This window comes from Erythranthe guttata, chromosome 12, assembly GCF_056151865.1.
Source record: "Erythranthe guttata isolate IM_541 chromosome 12, IM_541, whole genome shotgun sequence".
Taxonomy (NCBI): domain Eukaryota; kingdom Viridiplantae; phylum Streptophyta; class Magnoliopsida; order Lamiales; family Phrymaceae; genus Erythranthe; species Erythranthe guttata.
Window position 1 is genome coordinate 14,537,416 of NC_142544.1, and position 21,129 is coordinate 14,558,544.

At 34.6% G+C, this 21,129-nt stretch overlaps 1 protein-coding gene across 1 annotated transcript; it reads right to left on the bottom strand.

The window, feature by feature from the left end:
• Positions 1-2,102: 2,102 nt before the first annotated feature.
• On the bottom strand, positions 2,103-5,095 carry LOC105954180 (protein WVD2-like 7). The gene is made up of 9 exons (XM_088827033.1): positions 4,996-5,095; positions 4,177-4,581; positions 3,863-4,069; positions 3,685-3,725; positions 3,499-3,597; positions 3,229-3,328; positions 3,055-3,126; positions 2,791-2,901; positions 2,103-2,698 (listed from the first exon to the last, which is right to left on the bottom strand). Exons 1-9 carry the CDS (start codon positions 5,035-5,037, stop codon positions 2,354-2,356), a joined length of 1,422 nt encoding a protein of 473 aa, XP_088683159.1. The 5' UTR covers positions 5,038-5,095; the 3' UTR covers positions 2,103-2,353.
• Between the last annotated feature and the right edge of the window lie 16,034 nt (positions 5,096-21,129).

A 21,129-nucleotide genomic window follows, 5' to 3' on the forward strand; every position in this document is an offset into this window, starting at 1 on the left:
TGCAAAATAGGAGATAAAAGTAAATAATATATATATATATATATATATATATATATATATATATATATATATATATATATATATATATATATATATATATATATATATATATAAATTAATATTATTTTATAAATATGTCATCAGAATTTCTTAGGTTGCCCCAATATTTTTTTTAATATATACATAACGATATATAATTTATTGACTTTTGTATTGTGTTCTATAATATTTAACAATATAGTTTTATATAGAAAAAATAAAATTAAGTGCTTTAAATTGGAAAAAACAAAGAAAACCAATAAATAAATCGAACAAGTAGGAAGGAACTTATAAATTGTGAATGGTGGACTCAATCCCATATTAAGTTCACCAAAATTGTATTATTTAGTCCAAATAAAATTCAAATTAATGCAAAAAAATCACAAGTTTTTTATATCTACTAGTTTTGTTTAAAAAAAAAAATCCCATTTTTTTTCCAGGGGTATTGCACCTGAACCCCTGAAAATTGAAGTGCACCATGTAACAATATCCTAAGGTTCGCCACTCTTGGAACAATCATTGTTGCCGTTAATTTCTTTATGTTACTTTTTAGGGTATATTACTGCCACCCGTAGAGGTAAGGTCAAATTACGGAAACGCCCATCATGTTTGAGTAATTACAATCAGCCCTGTAACTATGAATCTTCTTACACGTCCACTCTTACGGTATAAAATTTAATGGAATCTTCTAGATTATGTAGAATATTCTCCAGTTGTAACCGTTTTACCCATTCGAGCTTCGCATTTAGAAACAAGATGATCATAAAATGTGTTTCTTGGCTTGTAAATATCAGCATCAGAAATTACACTGTTTGCACAAAACGTGTACAAACTAGAGAACATTCTACGGGATCTAGAAGATGATGTTGAATTTTACACCATAAGGGTGAACGTGTAAGAAGATTCATAATTATAGAGATAGTTGTAATCACTCAAACAAGAGGGGTTTTTTCGTAATTTGATCTTATCTCAGGAGGCGGCCGCAATTTACCCTATATATTCGACCCGAGTGATGGAATCCTGACTTCGCTACTGTATAAGACTAATTATCTTCCTTCTTATTTTCTTTTTACCAAATTTTCCTTCTTGTTTATATACCAAACAAAAGGTAGGGGCTCTCCCCTGTTTTGTCCTCTAGTTTTATTTATTTCAAAGAGGATGAAAGATCAATTTTGCCGACACGAAAAGGAAAGTCTAACAACTTATATTTCCCCACAAATGGGCACTTTAAATAGCATACACACTCTTAAAAACTTAGTTGAATAATTGAACCGGCTATATACAGTACCATGAAGATCATGAACCTATTCGATACCTAAGTCCCCATTTATTAAGAATTATGTGGTTTAAAACAGTTAAATAAATTGATCCTCTTTATTAATCGTGGGGTCGACTCGGCACATGGGTCGAATTTCATTATCGGTTTTTTTTTCTTCTTCATTTTATCTAGGCCTTGTTGAACGAGGATTCTGCTTAAATTGATTAGATTTTTTGTCAATGTTTTATTCGCTAAGGAGACCCCGCCTAGAGGTCTGTTCAGAAGCAATTCGGTATCGGAAGATAATCGATCGACTTGTTCCAGTTAAACTTAAACCCTAGTCGTTTAATTACGTATGTTGCAAGTATTTTATTTATTAAAGTTACCAATAGATTGTTTGTGAAGGAATCTTGGACGTGCGAAATGGTGCACAACCATTTATGTCCTAAATCTAAAATATAAAATCACATATTATATTTCTATATATTTGAAACTTTTTTCTTAACCTTTTAATATCAAACATATAATGTTTAATATCAATTACGATCATATAATTAAATAGCTATTAAATTTCTAAAATAGACCAATATTAATTTGAATTGATCTCCGGTATAAAAATATAACAAATTTACTTCGTCAAACATTCAAATCTTTTTTTATTGGGTTGTATTTGACAAATAAAAACTCATGGAAACAAAATGTTTTCTTCCATCAATTTAAAAGTTGTAGGTGTTTGTGAATCAAACTTAATTTTTATTTTATTTGGGTGAAATTTCTACAAGAATTAATTTCTACCCCGCCCATTGGGTATAACTTCTCAATATAAATTTAAATTAGTTTTAATTAAGAAACCTAATATACAAATTTTTAAAATAATGATCCACAGTTGGAGTGATTTAGTTTTATTGATATATCAAAACATTGTACTAGGATCCAACATGTACATTTAAAGTTAATTTATATATATTGAACATTGTACATTTAAAGATGCTCTTAGTAATCTAAATCATTATACGAAACAGCGAAAAAATCAAGTCCCGCCTTAAAACACCGTCTTCAAACGATAACGACAGCTTTGCGACGCGTTCCCAAGTTATTGCCGAACGCAGTGCCGATAGTATTATTTTTATTTTTAATTATTTTATTCCCATCCATGGTCTTGCCTTTGTATATTATCTTATTATCAACACGTGCAGGTACTACTTTACGGCCTTTGCTAATTTCCGAACCCGGAGAAGATGGACTGCTCTCAGAAGTCACCGTCGAATGACAGCTCGTTGCTCCAGATACTAATGGTGGATCGCTTCTTCTTTTAGGTGCATTTTTCACTATGGCTCCATTTTGACCACTACTATTTAATGATTTTGTCTCGATTTTTCGTGCTACATTGCTCGATTTAGCCTGCAAATTAAAAAAAAAAACATTTTTTAATGAGAAACTCGATCGAAATTTCAAGCTATAAACAAGAATTTTTTAAAGACTCGTTCGGGTACCTTGTTTCTATCCGACGAGTCGTGAATAACTCCGTGATAAAAAGACGGAAGTGGTTTGGCTTTGAAGTTTAGGCTTTTCCGAAGCAGCTTAACTTGAGCTTCTGTTTTTTCCTACAAACACCAAAATAATATAATATTATAAATGTACCCGAACGAACAGAAACTATATAGAGAGTAAACGATACAAAAATATACTCGGATTTCTTTAGTTGCAAATTAGCAGAAAATCGAAAAGAAAAAAAATAATAATAAAAGGTTTATTACCTGATTTTTTTCCTGAAGTTGGTGCATTTCAGCTTCTTTTGCATGTATTCTTTCCTCTATCTTCATATCAAACTGATTAATTAAAAGGGTAAAAAAAAATAAATAAATAAAAACCTTGTCGACTAAATATTTATCGTAAACAGGGTTCAATTGATAGAAAATTAACTATCTTGCCTCTTTTCTTTTCTCCGCACGCTCGTTGCATTTGAAACCAAACCTAGAAGAAGTATCGTGTTTTATGCGCGTCTGAGAAATACCAACCGCAGGCTTTATCCTAAAAGACGATTTTATTTACGAGATCAGACAAACAGATAATAGCACACACTCAATATATATATATATATATATATATATATATATATATATATATATATATATATATATATATATATATATATATATATATATATATATATGGGAAGTTCACTAATTTGCTTACGGAACCTGTTTTCACTTTCATGCACTCTACTCGGAACCTTCCGCAACAAAGAGGATCCCGATCGAGTCTCTTCGATTCCTCTGTTTCTTGATTCTTTTTCACCCCTACAAGAAAAAATAATGAAATGTGAAAAAAAAAGGATACGCCTTACGAGGCATCCCCTAAAATAAAACCAAGAAATTTCAATATACCTTTTGATTTCATTGAGTCCTCCTCTCGATTTTGAAACGGGCTGAGAAAGAAATCCGGCGGTGATTAAGAGAGGTAATAAAATAACAGTATAAAAATTAAGAAACGCTCTTTCAAGAAACATAAAACAAAAGACGAAAACTTAAAAACCAGCATTTGCAAAAGCCATGTAAGTCAAACCTCGTTTTTGGTGGTTTTGTGCATTGGGAAATTTTCCCGACGAGCGGAAGCTTCTAAAGTCTGCTTTGCTGATTTTATTCTCGTCGGAAGTTTGTCGACAATTTTAGTACTAGGTTTCTTGTCCGAGCCTTTAGATACTTTGCTGGAAACGCTAACTTGAACCACTAATCTAGGCTTCATATACTCAGCTTGTGATGAATTCTTTTCCTGCAATGGTTCATTATACGAAGGGGCGAAATCGTCTTTTACACTAGATTCGAACAATTTAAGCTATAGTGCAAGTACATGCATGAAGAAAAAAAAAACTAACAAACCTTGGAAGATGAACCTCGTTGTTTTCCCTCAGTTACACGACTATCAATATTCTCAACTTTCACTTCGATCTCTGTTTCCGGTTCCTTAAACTCATCAAAGCATTGAGAATGGATTTCGTCATTATTCATGTGATCGATCGTCTCGTCCGAGATGTCGTCTTTTTCAGAGGTTTGATATTCAGTAATCTCGTTTCGACTTTCGGGCGAATTTAGAGTACCCATAATACCCTTGTTCCTAAAACGGGCCTCAAAGTAAGCTTTCTTCTCGATAACTAAACCCGGTTTGGAACATTTCTCCACCTCTTCAAGATACCTGTTGTGCGAGAACGACGACCTCCTCTCCCAACATAGTGATTCGTTTTCGAATCTTCCGAACGAGATCGAGCCTGAATTAAATGAAACTGCCTGTTCATTTCAAGAAAGTAACTTCTTCAATTGTTGTAATATATTCACCATTATTTTATAAGGAAATCGTATTAACAAAGTTACGAAAAGACGATTTATCATAAAACTCGGGACTAAAGTCTTCTTGATTAAGTATAGATGTAAAGATCAAATCTAGCATAAATCCCAGATCTATAGTCATTGCCAAAATTGCAGTTCATTATAACACAAGCAATAGAAATAGTTGATGATCAAGTGTATATATATATATATATATATATATACACTAAACAATCATTCAATTTTCAGTTTAATTTCAGAAGCATCACAAATCACCACAATACAAACGAGTGAAAATGTAAAAGAAATAAATAAACAGAAATAGAAATATAAAAATAAATTGAGATGAAGTGAGATCCGAAATGTAAATGGTACCTGAAAATCAAGACTGATAGGCTCCACAATTTCACCCGCCATTTTTGAACTGTCACCACCACACCGCTGCTTAATTAATTAATTAATTCAAAGGCATATATAATAACACAACCTTTTGAAAGCATCTGAACACAATAATGAAAACCCATCAGCCAAAACACAATAATCCCTCATTTTCATCACTCACCATTGCAACAACATTAATTAAAAAAAAAATGTAGAGAGAGAAGAAGTTAGAAGTAGAGAGAGAAACTAAACTTACAAAACCATTGAAAAAACGAAGAATAATAGTTTGGTGATGTGATTAATTGTGGTGTAAACTCAAGAATCGCTTCTTTGCTTTAAAAGATGGAAAACGATTAGATTTTCGAGGAAATTAAAATAAAAAAGGGGGTTGAGATTTGTGAGAATTGTGGTGAAAGATGCACAACTATACTTGGTACTACTATACTGTGTAATAAGTTTATATATTATTATTATTATTATTATTATTATTGCAAACTAATTTTTTTATTTATTTTTTAATTATGTTATTGCATAATGCATACTAAATAGAGTATGTAGTAACTAGGACGAGTGATCTGGTGCTGCAGAGATGCATGACGGATCATGTGCCACTGCTCATATTCTTTTGTCCTTTTCTGTGAATATATATATTCTCATATATTGTATTATATTATATTATATTATAGGGGGCAAACCTTGTTGATTTGTTGCTTTACCGTTGGATTTCCCATCATCGACGGCTGTTAACAATTGCATGTGGGCTTTCAAGGATCTCACACGTGGCAGTAAGTTGAGACCTTTACGTTCGTGAGAAAGGGGTTTCATCATTGCTTGGATCTAATCTAGTAGTATATGATGAACTTGTGATTGTGATTGTGATTGTGATTGGTTTAATTTTTTAAACAAAAGTGTAATTATAAAACTGAAATGCTAAATATAGTACAATTTTGTCCATAAGTCATTTTTTTTTTCAAGTAACGGAATTAGAAAAATTAATAGGGTTAATTTCGCTTACTTTTCTTTTTCTTTTACTAAATAGAAATCTTCACTCATACTTCCTCTTTATTGTTAAATTCTTCATGTTATATATTGACTATACCATTTTCTTCTTAGTTTTTTCAACTTTATAATTTTTATAATTACGGCCATTGTCTGAGATAAGATCAAATTACGAAAATATCCCTCTTGTTTGCATAATTACAGTCAGCCTCTCAACTATGTATTATCTTACGAAAAATACATCAAGTTGGTAAGTTTAGGGGCGTTCATTCGATAAAAATTGTACTGAAATTTTGGTTTAACATTTGATTGTTAGTTTTTTTATATAAATGGTTTGGCGGTAGACGCCGCCTAACCAGCTTGAGGGCATTTGATTAAATAAACAAATTATAAGAAAAACAAAATTATCCCGCCCAATGTAGTTTAGCACACCTTAAAACCAAATTTGTGTTTCTTCGAAACAGTTTCTAGCTAGGTAAAGCTCGTGACACATGATTAATCTAGTGTGGTCTGTATCTTTCGTGCGATTTGTAAGATATTGCAAGACAGTGAAGGTTTACCCAATGCATCTATATAGTTTTGCAAGTTCTTTTATTACAAAATAAATAAAATTAAGAAGAAAAAAAACGCAAAAAAAACAAAGAAAAATCGACGACGTTTTTTTATTGTTAGGAGGCGGCACTTCAAAATGAATCGGACATTTTAATCATTTGAATTATCAAAGTTGCACACCGTGTATGTATTGTTTATGGCTACATAGATATGAATAAGAATCGGATCCAATGCTACTTGTCGCCTAATCTCACACAGGTTGTTCTCGTTTTGTAATAACACCATGTGTACAAACATATGAAACTTAGGACATAAAATTCCACTAGACGGGACTATGCCCATGTGGATTTAATAATACTTAAATCCAAATTTCTCAAGGCACACGTATTTTGTTGGGGCATGGGAACCAAATCACATATGTCCAAAACCAAGAAATTGAAAATTTTCGGTGCTTTCAGAGACCATGTGAGCTTCAATCACATTCTAAATATATAACCAATGTTTGGTACCAATTTCTATCCCAAAATGAATTTATTGTTATGAATAATTAGCTGTCACTCATAATATGCATAATTGAGGGGTTTTAGGTGAATGATCTAAATACAGGGGAATATAAAATTGTATATCTTATTTTAGGGAAATTGAAATAATTTGTGCTGGAATTGTGCAGGTACTTCTTTTACCATTCTTCAAAAATCAAAAGGTAAATATTCTCACAAACTCTCTCAAGCTTTTGGAGTTCGATTTCAGATCCCCACTGAGACGACAACAGATCCGAGATGATTTCTACATTTTTTGATTGTTTCGTTACGTAGATTACGATTGTTGATTTTTTTTTAAAGCAATGCATCTGGTAGTACTCTCGTGATTCTACACGAGTACAGTGAAGTTATTCGTGTAGAACCACGCGAGTAGATGAATGTAATTTTTTTTTTAAATACATATGTTTTGATTGAAAAATATTATAAATAAAAAATGGAGCTCGTGTGTTATTAGGCGAACAGGGGGGTTGTGCTCGTGTCAAACCACGCGAGCTCAGTTCATCGAGCTCGCCTAAAATCACACGAACTCTATTTATTTTACTTTTACTTTTTTTTTTGTTGCTCGTGTGAAAACACGCGAGCAGATCTATTGGCCTCGCGTGCCTGCACACGAGGAAAATTGATCTGCTCGCTTGTTTTGAGTCGAGCAACTTTAATTTATTTTTTTCTTTTTTTTTTATTATTATTTTTATAATTTTTTTTTAATTAAATATAATTCAATTTTTCTGTTAAATTATAGATGGTCTGAGGTAGAGAGAAAAATTTAATGAGTCAAGTTGTAGGAAAATGTAAGAGTTTAATGAAAGCTTTGGGTGGGAAGTCGAACAATCCGGATGATCCGGATCGTATTGGAGATCAGGGAGTTCTTGCATCCGATCGTAGGAAAGCGACAACAAGAGAAGAAGCGAAGAGAGCGAGGGAAGAAGCTATTGCAAGTCGGAGTCGGGCCTTCTGTACCTGTTGCCGATGATCTTTAAGTTGGTCATGTTCGTACTCCGTTGCACTATATATGCGTCCGATGATGGCGATGAGATGGTGGCTAATGATGACGGCGATGATGACAAAGAGATAGTGGCTAATGATGAGGGCAACGATGATCATGATGGTGGTGAGTCGGCACGTAACTGTGGTCGTGGCGTAAATTTTCCAATTTTGGATGGTCCGCCGTATTTGGAGGGTTCGTGCGAGGGAGGGCCAGAAAACTTGGAGTCAGAAACGAACAACTTCCACATGCCGTCGGGAGATATGACGATCACGCTCCACGACGTTGTTTTCATCATGGGGTTGCGAGAGGACGTACTGTTAGTTGCAGAAGTTTCCCAATTATTAGAGTGCTCCCAAAGTCTTCCATCTCTATTGGGGCTCGGGGTGATGACTACGACTGACATGTTTCGATCCAAGAAAATTAATTGGACAATGGTGAAAGAGCTCTTGAGCAAGTCGTCTGCCACGGACGAGAAGAAGATGTAATGATATTTAATGTTTCTGTTGGGGTCGGTTTTGTTTGTAGACAAAACATCTTCGATGTTGAAGCCGTGGTGGATACATTATACGGATGATATCGACGGATTCGGCCAGTACTCGTGTTTAGTAAACATGTACCGGCAATTGGGTATTGATAGTCGCGCTGGGATGAATGGACTTTGTGTGTGCTCGATTCTCCTTCTGGAAATTATATTACTATTTTATATTTTTTTTTTCTTTATTTATTAAGTTTTTGTATAATATTTGGTGTTTTTAATACGATTTATGTTTTTTTTGCTGTGTTGGATATTTGAGTATTTTCCTTACTTTCAACCAGAGGTTTCCCCGACATATACAGAGTTCCAGCCTCGATGCAGAAAGTGGGCGTTTGGTGGTAGTTATAGGCAGAAATTGCAGTATTGTCGGAAGTTGTTCGACGACATGTCAGAAAGAGATTTAAGTTAGTTTATAATTTGTTTTTTCAAACTTGTGCCAAACTTGTATAGTTTTTATTGGGCACCATACAGGGCTAATGCACATTAGAAGATTCCTCGTAGTATGTATTACGACACTATATAATTCATCGAGATAGTGGAGCCGTACTTCCCAGACCGTGTTTTGCGGCAATATGGAAGAGTCCAGACGATCACGTTTCACAATATCGAATCTGTTGAGCCCCACAACCGTGGTATGTATATGCTAAGGGTTACAAGGTCACATTTCATGCACCCAGCTGCGTGTGGGAGAACGAAAACGCCAACTTCATTAACTTATCGAACTACGAGGAAACGTGACCTCCTGAAACAGTTCATCTGAACTATATGAAGTGGTATGTGAAACGTACGGACCGGTATTTGTGCAACCCCATAAGAGCGCCAACTTCAACCCAGCACCCCACCCCCCCTCCAGATCAGCTGTTTGCGAACGATATAGTTCTGTTGGGTATCCACCCAGAAAAACAACATTCAACATAGCCATAGAAATAATTAATTTATATATATAGCCATAATGTTTGATTTGGAAGCAATTAAATTATAATATAATATCAAAAAGATGATTAATATACGCATAAGCATGAAACAATTATACCACTTATCATGAAATCAATAAATAAATCAAATCAGTGTTAATGATAATAAGAATTGAGACATACTGCTAATAGTTTCAATATTCAAGATTTTGCAGAATTTAAATGGGAAAAGAAAAGAAAAGTGGAACCGTTGGCAGAACTCAAATTGTGCAATGGGGAAGCTCCGGCGAGGGTTCGATTTTCGGCTCAACCCTTAATTTCCGAGTCCTCGTCCAAGATCCAAGTGGGACCTTCAAACACTCACGACAGCCACACACAGTGTATTCCAACGAAAAAAACAAAGGAAAAACGAAACCCAAATTCAAACCCTAATCCCACCGGTTTATCCCTAAAGAAGTAAGCTCGAATTCACCGAAAAAGAATTGAGCTTTTCTTCCCAAAAAAGTTTCTCTCTTTCACTCTGATTTTTCCTCTCAAAATACACAAAGTATTATCTTTTCCCTCTTCTCTTTCACCCCCCACACAGAAAGGGAATAGGGTGCACTTATACACCCAAATCATCAACCAAACACACGATGACTCATGCAACAAATCACCAATATTTGTTGAGGATAAGAATAAAGATTTGTTGAGAGAAAAAAAAGAGGCAGATTGAAAACATCTGCCGAAAACAACGAGATAGAAAACGGTGAAGAGAGAGAGAGAAAGGAAAAACCAAAGTGAGATTGTGTTGACTTTAATGTTGGGCTCAAATTGTGTGGGCTGCTCGTAAGTGGGTTGCAAGATGAATTGATGAATGGATCATTCACAAAGAATATATTTGGGCCACACTCTACAAATCTCTACCTGGTCCAAATGGATCATCGGAACCTTTTTAGGAGAAATGAAGTCATCATTGCCGTATGACACTACCAGCACTCAAAACACAAAGTTAGTACAAGTTTAAAAAACAAAACACGAAGTAATGCAAATAACATGCAAAACACAAAGTAATGCAAATAACTAGCAAAACACAAAGTAATGCAAATATTCTAACACATTAGAATACATCACCATCGGATATCATGTTAGCTCGATCTCTATTTTGGTTTTTCTTAGGCTTGGGACACTCGTTAATAAAATGATTATGGTCACCACAATTAAAACACCTTCTATTATTAGGATTAGCCTTCGATTTACTGCAATCTCCGCCCTTTTTTCTTATTTAGATCATTTTGACTAGAAGAAGCCTTGTTGTTTTGAAAGCGATTAGGTTGACTTCCTTTAGAAAAAATAACTTCACCAAATGATTTATCCCTATTGATTCCCAATTCAAGCTCTTTGTTTTTTTAAAGCATTAATCACAGTATCTAATGTAACCTTATCTTTACCATACTTAATAGCTGACTTAACATCATTATAAACATCAGGAATAACATTCAAGAGAACGATAGGGGTATGATCATCAATGTTCTTATCACCAGATAATTTAATATCTTGAACTAACTTGGTAAAAATATCCATATTAGGATCAATATTTTTGCTTGAGTCCAATTTAAATCCAAAAAGCTTTTTGAGCAAAAACATTTTATTGGGCAAAGAAGTTTCAACAACGCTCTTCCAATTTATCCCAAAGACTTCTAGCAGAATCATGCTTTCCTCCATTTCTAATCACAAGTCACTAAGGTTCAAGATAATAGCAGAATAAGCAAGATCATCAAGTTCTTCACATTTAGCAACAGTTATAAAAACCTCTTCACTTAGAGAAATCATTTTAATACATTTTTAATGAATTAAAATGCCTTCATTTTATGTTTCAAAATAGAAAAATCACCCTTTCCATCAAAAGGAGCTAAAGATAATATAGACATAGATCCCATATTCCAAGTATCACAAAGATATCAAAATCACAAAGATAATTAAAAATCAGCAGGACCAATGCACAGAAGAATCACAAAGATTCAATTCTTTAACATAATCGAATCACAAAGATTCACAAATTTTCAAAAAATCACAAAGATAGTAGAATCACAAAGATTCCCAATTTCAGAGCAAATTCGAATCACAAAGATTCCAATTTTCAAATATCACAAAGATAAAGAATCACACAGATTCACACAAAATATTAGCGGAAACAATAAATAAAAGAATCACCAAGATTCACTAATAACAGGTATAATTAATCACAAAGAATAAATCAAATCACCAAGGGTAGAAATTTATACCTGAGCGAAACCTCTGGACCAGGGTTCGTACACCGCTCCGGACGGACCCTTAACAAAGCTCTTATACCATTGTTAGGTATTCACCCGGAAAAGCAAAATTCAATAGAGCCATACAAATAATCAATTTATATATAGCCATAATATTTTATTTGGAAGCATTTAAAATATAATATAATATAATATCAAGAGGGTGATTAATATACGCATAAGCAAGAAACAATTATATCACTAATCATGAAATCAATAAACAAATCAAACCACTGTTAATAATAATAAGAATTGAGACATATTGCTAACAGTTTTAATATTCAAGGTTTTGCAGAAATTTAAACGGGAAAAGAAAAGAAAAGTGGAACCGTTGGCATAACTCAAATTTTGCAATGGGGAAGCTCCGGCGAGGGTTCGATTTTCGGCTCAGCTCTCAATCTTCGAGTCCTCGTCCAAGATCCAAGTGGGGCCTCCAAACACTCACGGCAGCCACACACACGCATAAACACACAGTGTATTCCAACGAAAAAAACAAAGGAAAAACGAAATCAAAATTCAAACCCTAATCTCACCGGTTTATCCCTAAAGAAGTAAGCTCGTAAAGGTTCTCTCTTTCACCGAAAATAATTGAGCTTTTCTTCTCAAAAAAGTTTCTCTCTTTCACTCTGATTTTTCCTCTCAAAATACACAAAGTATTATCTTTTCGCTCTTCTCTTTTTCGCCCCCCACACAGAAAGGGAATAGGGTGCACTTATACGCCCAAATCATCCACCAAACTCACGAAGAATCAAGGCAACAAATCACCAAGATTTGTTGAGGATGAGAAGAAAGATTTGTTGAGAGAAAAAAATGGGCAGATTGAAAACATCTGCCGAAAACAACGAGATAGAAAATGGTGCAGAGAGAGAAAGAGAAAGGGAAAACCAAAATGAGATTGGGCTGACTGTTATTTTGGGCTCAAATTGTGTGGGCGATCTCGTAAGTGAGTTGCAAGATGTATTGATGAATGAGCCATACACATAATATATCTGGGCCACACTCTACAAGTTCGTCTCCTATTTTCGATCGTGTACGGATGGACATAATGAGGTTGATGCGGCAGAACAATGTATGTCAATCCCGCCACAATTACTTGATTTGATGATGCCCCATGCTCAGTATCTTCATCTTGTACCCGGGAGGTGTAGGGGTCGTGGGGGGCCGAGGACTAGCAGTAAGGGATTGATGATTAGACAATAGGATGGTTGTGACTATTGTTTTCCATTTTGACTATTTTTTTTCCACTTTCATTGGTTCTGTATTAGGATGATTATTACTCGTTTTCTATTTTGATTGTGTTGAACAATTGCTCGTTTTTCTATTTTGATTGTGTTGTAGAATTACTCGGTTTTCTATTTTGAATGGGTCAAAAAATTACTATGTTTTGTATTTGTATTTTAAGTATGTTGAAACCATAAAAAAATAATAAAAAAAATATATAAATAAAACAAAAAGTTCTCACTTAGTTTTACGCGAACAGAGAATATGTAGTCGTGTAATTCTACGTGAGCTAAAGCTCCATGTTCGCGTAAAATTACATGAGGGGATTTTTTTTTTTCGTAATCCTTACTCGTGTGAATTCACGCGAACAGGGATGTTTTGTTCGCGTGATATCATGCGACCAAAACTTCCCTGTTCGCTTGAAATCACGCGAGTATATATATATATATATATATATATATATATATATATATATATATATATATATATATATATATATATATATATATATATATATATATATATATATATATATATATAATTTTCTTTATTTTTTATTATTATTATTTTTTTAATGTTGAAAATTTTAAAATTAAAACCAATAAGAAAGTTCAACATACAGAAATATATAAAAAAAACCGCCAAATCTACCTAAGTCTAGTAATTAACGTCGTCCACAGAGCTTGTCGATTAGCGTAAAAATCTTGTAAGGCCAGTAAATTAGGAGTTGCGTAATACCTCCACTGATAATGGAGGCGAGGTAGAGGGTGGTAAACCGGTACTCAAAGGATCATGAAATGATAGTTATGTAACGACATAGGAATAATATTTGATAACGCGGGATTCCCAACTAGAGGTAGATAAGTAAAACTATCGAACTCAGTGAATATTAGCACCATTGCGTTGTATCTCGTAGCAATTTCCCGTTCCATATCTGTTGACATCCATTTAGTCCGTAGCACAGGTTCGCTTTCATAACTGCATATCAGAATATGATCGGCGACTGCATTACGACCCTCTTCATCTCCACCAAACATATCAGCATATAAATGATGACGCTCCATAAACTCTGCAACCAAGTATATTCTTACTTGTGGTCATCTTTCTTGACTTCCATAAATAATTTCGGCAATGCATCGGTACCCACAATTATCATCGACCCTCACATTAACATATGATGCTATAAATTGTGCGAGAAACGAAAGAAGAAAAGAAAAGAAATTGACCCGTTCTCCGGTAGTTACAACCGATTCTTCCGTAGATTTAGTACGTCCGCGACCATGACATTTGAGTTTTGATTCTGGTAGTTACTTCAGTCGGTCCTTTAGTCGGGGTTTTGCACCCCCATTGACCTCGGAGATAATTTAACTTCTATTTTTCGATTCATGATGTGCTCATAACCGGACAGATCACTCTTCATAGCGTTATTCTTAGGTCGTCCCTTGGCCTTCACAAATGATGTAACTCCCAAATGTGTTGAACCAGCATTATTTATGTCCCGTAAATAGTTGGATGCATTTTTTTGGGACATGTAATCCTTCTTGGATAAAAGAACTTTCTTAATTGCAATTGCGCGATCCAACGGTTCCCCATCTTGGTATGAAATTGTCATCGGCTCAACAGTCAATGTTTTCCACAATGGATGTATCTGTTGGGGGTAATAAGTATCTCTTTCCGCAATTTTAACTGCAATTTGACACACAAACGGGATACCATGTGTTCTAGTTAGGTAGCAGTTACATCTGCCCGGATTCTGTTGCAATATCTCCAACTCTTCATCCAAAAAGTCCAATACATTATGTGATACGTTGCATATCAAAGCACCAAAACACGGATATGAAGTACCAAACGCATTCTGACTTTTCTGCTTCTCTCGTCTTTTACCTTCAATTCATTTGAAGGTGAACTTGCGTATCAAGTTGATTTTGCACAGTATCAATAGCTCTAGTCGATGATTGCAACCAACTCTTCGATGCACGATGTGCAATCTCCACCCTGTTTGAACTAAAAATTAATTAATACATACATGTAACATTCTACGTAACAAATATTAAAAAAAAAATTGTTGTATACCTGTTTGTCGTCGTGTTACCAAAATGGACAACGTTGTTAGTCCAACACTTTACAAATCTCTCCTTATAAATCAACCACGTGTGATTGACGTATGTTATCAGCTTGGGATATTCCCCTTAAACAAACTAATCATCTCGTCATAATTGAGTCCATACTCTTCCTCAGTCTCTGAATTCACTAATGCTTCCCAGACCGTCCTCCGGAACAACACAACGTGATTTTTATTGCCCAAGAACTTCGACGCATTTGCCTCAATGTTTCTGTTGATGTGATATAAACATAGCATGTGGTTCGACTGTGGAAACACGTTAGGCAATGCTTTCAATAGACCCAACTCACGATCTGTCAGTATCACTTCCGGTTCTGCTCTAGACGGTAATATATCTCGCAAGCATCTCAAGGTCCATGCATAAGTATCCTCATCTTCATGTGACATAAAAACCACAGCAATAGTGAATTTCTTTCCCACCAGAGTAACCCCAATAATTTTTAAAAAAGGCATTTCATATCTACATGAAGGTTTTTATAATTTTATCAACTTGTAAATATAATATAATAAATTAAATTTCACATTTAAATAAATATTACCTATTAGTCTTGTTAGTGCAATCCATCAGAGTATAACGTATGGAAATACTTGCAGAAGGTTGATTGAATGGGGGTGCATAAACATAACGTCTTGCACTGTATCGCCAACTAAGTTTGTTCGATGCTGTTGGCACGAGATTTCTATTTGTGAAGATTGAAGAAATCCGCCATACGTGGAAATTAAAGATTGGCAAAGATTTGTTTTCCATGTTTATTTTGGAATTAATTAGAGTCCTATTTTTGTAATATTGTTATTAGGACTTAGATTTGTTTCCATGTATTATATTCTAGTTAGGTATCTTTTGTACTTATCTAGAATAGAAGTAGAAATCGACTAGGATTCTATTACCTAGTTAATCGGTTTCTTAGGACCCAAGTTAGGTTTAGGGTGGTGGATTTCGTGCCTATATAAGGCCCTCAACCTCATATGAGTCCGATGGAGCTTTAATAAGAAAAATCCCAGCATAAAGGCTTTGAAGGGTGCAGCCCGTGCTGCAGCCCTGTCTGCACGGCAGGTGTGGCAACAGAACAGGTTTCTTCTACCAAGCCATAAAGAAGATCGGCGTTTCGGGAGAAGTGCTTAAAAGATCTCGGGAGAGGTCGATCCGCCGTTTGAAGGAAGTTCAACATTGGAGGAAGTCCAAGAGTGCGGAGGAGGAATTGCTTTGATTATCAACAAGTTCGAGTCGTGTGCAAGAACGGCGTATCACATAAAGAGGGAGTCTTTAGTGTTTTATTAAGTCCTATTAATGTACACTTAAATCTGAACTAGTTTTGCAAGTCCTCGTGGATGTAGGGTACATTTGTATCCGAACCACATTAAATTGTTGTGTTCTTTATTCTGCTTTTCGTAGATTTATTACTGTGACAACACAACAATTCTGTTACGTCACCTAATGTCGTAACATGTAGTCTGTCTCAACAGATGAGTCGATTTCCATAGGCATTCAAAATTCAACAGATGCCATTTGTTGTATCCACTTTCACTAAGTTTGTGCCGCAGATGTTGCACACTGTTTTTTCTCTCATTTTCTCTTGTCTAATTTTTGCAGATTCATTGTACACGTCCCTCAAATCCGCAGACATATTTGAATTAGTCTGTCTCAAGTGATGCAAAATTTCCTTCGGCTTAACGTGACTGTTTTTTCAGTAATTTTGTCACTTCTCGTTGCTCTTGAGTCAAGCGACTTAACGAACGTATTCCTTGTGGATATTTATGAGGATTATGATTATGATTGCCATCTTTGATGGTAATACGCCACAATCGATCACGACCCTCTTTACCCCAAAGTGCAAAAACATATGCACTTCATTGAACCAGACTGCCGGCTTATTACGACACCGCCATTTTTTTCTCGTCCTTTATAGGCCCCTTTTACACGTAAGATATTGTCTGCGTTCGTGGAAAGACTGAAGTCTATTCTCATGACCATGACTGACGGCCATATTCATCGCCCACTCAACCAGTGCATCTTTACTCTCAAATGCAGCAGAAATTAAGAAAAAATGACTAAAATCATGTAACTCGAATGTTTTCGTATCTTCATCAATATTTATGTATACTTCATATTTTCAAATAAATAAAATAAACAAACTATATATTATTTTTAAAAAAATAAAATTAAAATAGAGCTCGCGTGATTTTACGCGAGCACCGACTCAGGTCTCGCTTATATTCACATAACCACTAAGAAGGTGCTTGCGTAATTTAACACGAACAAAAAAAAATCATCTCCTTGTGTGAGTTTGCGCGAACACATTGCATGTGTTCGCGCAAAATCACATGACCACAAGAAAAAAAAAATCTTCAAGTACTCGTGTGATATTACACGAGCACGTGGCATGTGCTCGTGTAATATCACACGGGTACTTGAAGATTCCAGCAAAAACAAAAACGTTACCTTCGGGTCTATATTCGTTGGATCCATTTCAGAAATTGTTGAATATCTAATTTTTTTACTTGAATATTCAAATTCGGGTTTTAAAGGTTTATAGGGTTTAGTAAAAAAATGTAAAAAGGTAAATACTTAAAGTAAAAAGGTAAAAAAGTAAAAAGTGTCTGCACGCCAAAATGGCGTCTGCGCATATAACCACCCTTAGGAAAAATTAGCATCACCCACTCCTTTGTTTTTAATTTTTTTTTTTATTATTTGAGAGAACTCCTTTACCTTTGACACAATTCTTTTTACAAATTTAAATTATCCAATGTATTCTTCGAAAAACCCTAATCCCATTTTTCTTTTCTCTATCTCATTTTCCCGCCTTCTCTCTACTCTCTCTCAGTCTTTTTTTCTTTTTTTTCTTTTCTCTTTTCTTTTTTCCCGCCTAAATCCCTAGTTTCTTCTCTCTCAATCTGGAGATAAAGAACTAGCGCTGCCGGCGCCGCTAGAAGAACGACGCTCCTTCTCTTTCTTATTTCACTCCTAATTCTCTTATCGGCCAGTAGCCCCAATGTTTCTCGCTCTTTCCCGCGCTGCCGTGCTAGGTCGTCAACATTCCACAAGTTCAGCAAATCCACCACCGAAAAAACAGTTGCACCACCACCATCCCCTTCGTCTCCATCGAGAAAGCCATGGAGGAGAACATGCATGGGGATCTTGAAATACGAGAAAAGGACGTAGGGCTTTTTACTAAATTTTTGAGGCCGGAGGAAGTCCACGAAGGTTGGTGGCGTTGCTTCAAGCAGAGGCGGGGGCGGGGCAACAGGGAGGGGGTGGGTTGTTGGGGTTGAAGAGGAAATTAGGGCCGGTTTTTAGTGAGCAGTACACCTATTGGGATAATCAACTACGTTTTAGTAATCGATTACAATACTCGAGTTTAATTTTTAAGATTCTTTGGATTTTATTTTATTGATTTATTGTTTTGCCACATGTAGTTGGACTTGATTTAGTAGTTGATTAATGTAATGTAGTAGATGCTTTGCCACATATATATTTATTTCATTTTTTATAAAGAAAATAGTGGATTTCGCTATTTTTGTAGTTGTTTTTGTTATTTTTGTGGTTGTTTGGCATTGCTTGGGTTATGTTATTGAACCGTGTTTGGTGTCACTTGCCGTATTACGGTTGTCTGGTTACTTTTGAAATTGGTCACATTTATCAACTACGTTCAATAGTCAATTCCGTTATTCAACTACAATTTTAATAGTTAATTTTTCTCTTAATCAACTACTCCATGGTCGATTAACATTATAGTCGATTAATATACATACCTAAAAGAAAACAAAATTATATATATACAAAAATTTATAAAAAATGTTATTAAAATAATATTAAAAAAGTTGGAAAAAGTAAATAAAGAAAAAGGAAATTAATAAATAAATAGAAAATTTGAAAATGAAAGGGCAATTTGATGATTAGAAAGTATCTGAGTTTATCTCAAAGACTGAAAATTTGAATTAACATCTCGGAATAATTATAGTTTTGGTCCATAAATTTGCACGTTTTTCACTTATGGTCCTCTATTTACCGCCGTCAACAAAATACACTCTAATGTTGTCAAATGTTAACCCATTGGGTCCCTTGGTCAGTTTGACCGTCAACAAGAAATGATCAATGGTTGAACTAGGTCTGAATTTGGGATTTTCTGTGAGGAAATTGCAATAAGACCCCTATATTATTTTAAAACTTTTTAAATACCCCTAATATTTCATCCAGTCCTAATTTAACCCCAATTTCCCGAATTAACCGATTATGATCAATGACCCCAATTTTTACCGTGGTTGATAGTTTTATTATTTTTTGTTGAAATTTTCTTTTTCCAACGTTGACTTTCTTTTTCACTGAGTTGACTTTTTTTGATTGATTTTTTTTTTTACTGCCATTGATCGATGTTAAATGTCGTGTTAATTGCGTTAATGTTTTTAATTTAAATTGTTGAGTGGCGGGAAAAATATATTTAACAAAAATTCAAACCGATAACCTACGGTAAAAAATAATATCATAAAAAAAGTCAAAATAAAAGAAATAAAAAAAATCAACGTCGCTCAACGACGGGAACAAAACTAAGAAAAAAAACCAACGGCCGGTGTTGGTCCCAAAAACTATTGTACTAGAGTGTTTATCTCCTTTTCAAATTATTCCGCACATGCGTAATTCATCTTCCTCGTATTTCTTTAGGAAGAAATTTGCGATGCGCAGACGATTCACGAAGAAAAGTTTGAGAGAAACAAATTACAGATTTTTAGAAATTTTTAAATTGTATTTTTGTCCAAAACTTTTCGATAAAAACTTTATTAGAAGTTTAAAGTTTGAATATTACGGTGCTAGATATTAATAATACTATGTTGATGAGAAAAAAAAAAAAAACAAGAAAAAAAGTTTTAAAAAATCAAGAAAAAGAAAAAAGTCAACTTTGTTAACCGGCAATTCAATGTTGGTGAACGCCAAAACAAAAAGGTAACGCCGGAAAAAAAAAGTTAAAAAAGAAAAGTTTGGTGATGGTGGTAAAAGTTGGGGTCATCGGTCAAAATTGGTTAATTATTGAAATTGGGGTTAAATTAGGATTGGATAAAATTTTAGGGGTTTTTATAATATTTTGAAATAATACATGGGTCTTATTGCATTTTTTCTCAACGAAAAACCTTAAATTCAACACTAATTCACCGTTGACCATTACATCTTGACGGTCAAACAGACAGATGTACTCAATGTGTTAAAATGTGACAACATTAGAGTATATTCTGTTGACGGCGGTAAATGCGGGACCTAAAGTGAAAAAAAGTGCAAACTTTGGGGGACAAAATTGGAATTATCCCGAACATCTCCCTATTATTGTAAACAAGTCGAATTAGAGTCGAACTTTGCTGTTTTGGTGATCTCAAGCCCGAATCCATTTTGACGACCTCGAGCTCGAACTCGAACTCGAACTCGAACTCGAACTCGAACTCGAACTCGAACTCTTTGTTTTGGGCTCGAGCTCGAGCCTGAGTCTCAGCCATTTTGTGCCTTTTTTTTAAATCAAATATTATTATAAGATATAACAACAACAAAATTCGGAAGAAAAAATACCTGTAATTTATTTTTTAATTACTTTTATGAATTTATTATTTATTTAATATTAGTTATATTTTGAAAAAATGAAAAAAAAAAAATTTTAAAAAATCGCAAGCCGGCTCGTGAGCTCACGAACAACATAGAATGAGCTCGGGCTGGACTCTCAGAATGTTCGAGCTCGCGAGTTCGAATAATTCAAGTTCGAGTTCGAGCTTTCATTGAGTCAGCCCACCAAACTCGCGAGCCGACTCAACTCATTTACACCCTTAGATCTATCTAATTGTTATAATATTCAGTGCGTTCGTTTGTAAAAAACGAGCAGAATGAGAGAAATGGGCTTAAGCTGATGGCCAAAACCAACTTAAGTTACTAGGGTAAATGTTTCAAGACCATATAAATATACATGATTAAGTCTTGAAAAATAACCTAATCAT

Excerpts from the sequence above, each read along its gene's own strand:
- LOC105954180 (XM_088827033.1), bottom strand. The coding sequence starts at position 5,037 with ATGGCGGGTGAAATTGTGGAGCCTATCAGTCTTGATTTTCAG. Across the intron at positions 3,726-3,862 it reads ACAAAACCACCAAAAACGAG|CCCGTTTCAAAATCGAGAGG; the intron begins GTTTGACTTACA and ends TTTCTTTCTCAG. Across the intron at positions 3,127-3,228 it reads GTGCGGAGAAAAGAAAAGAG|TTTGATATGAAGATAGAGGA; the intron begins GCAAGATAGTTA and ends TTAATTAATCAG.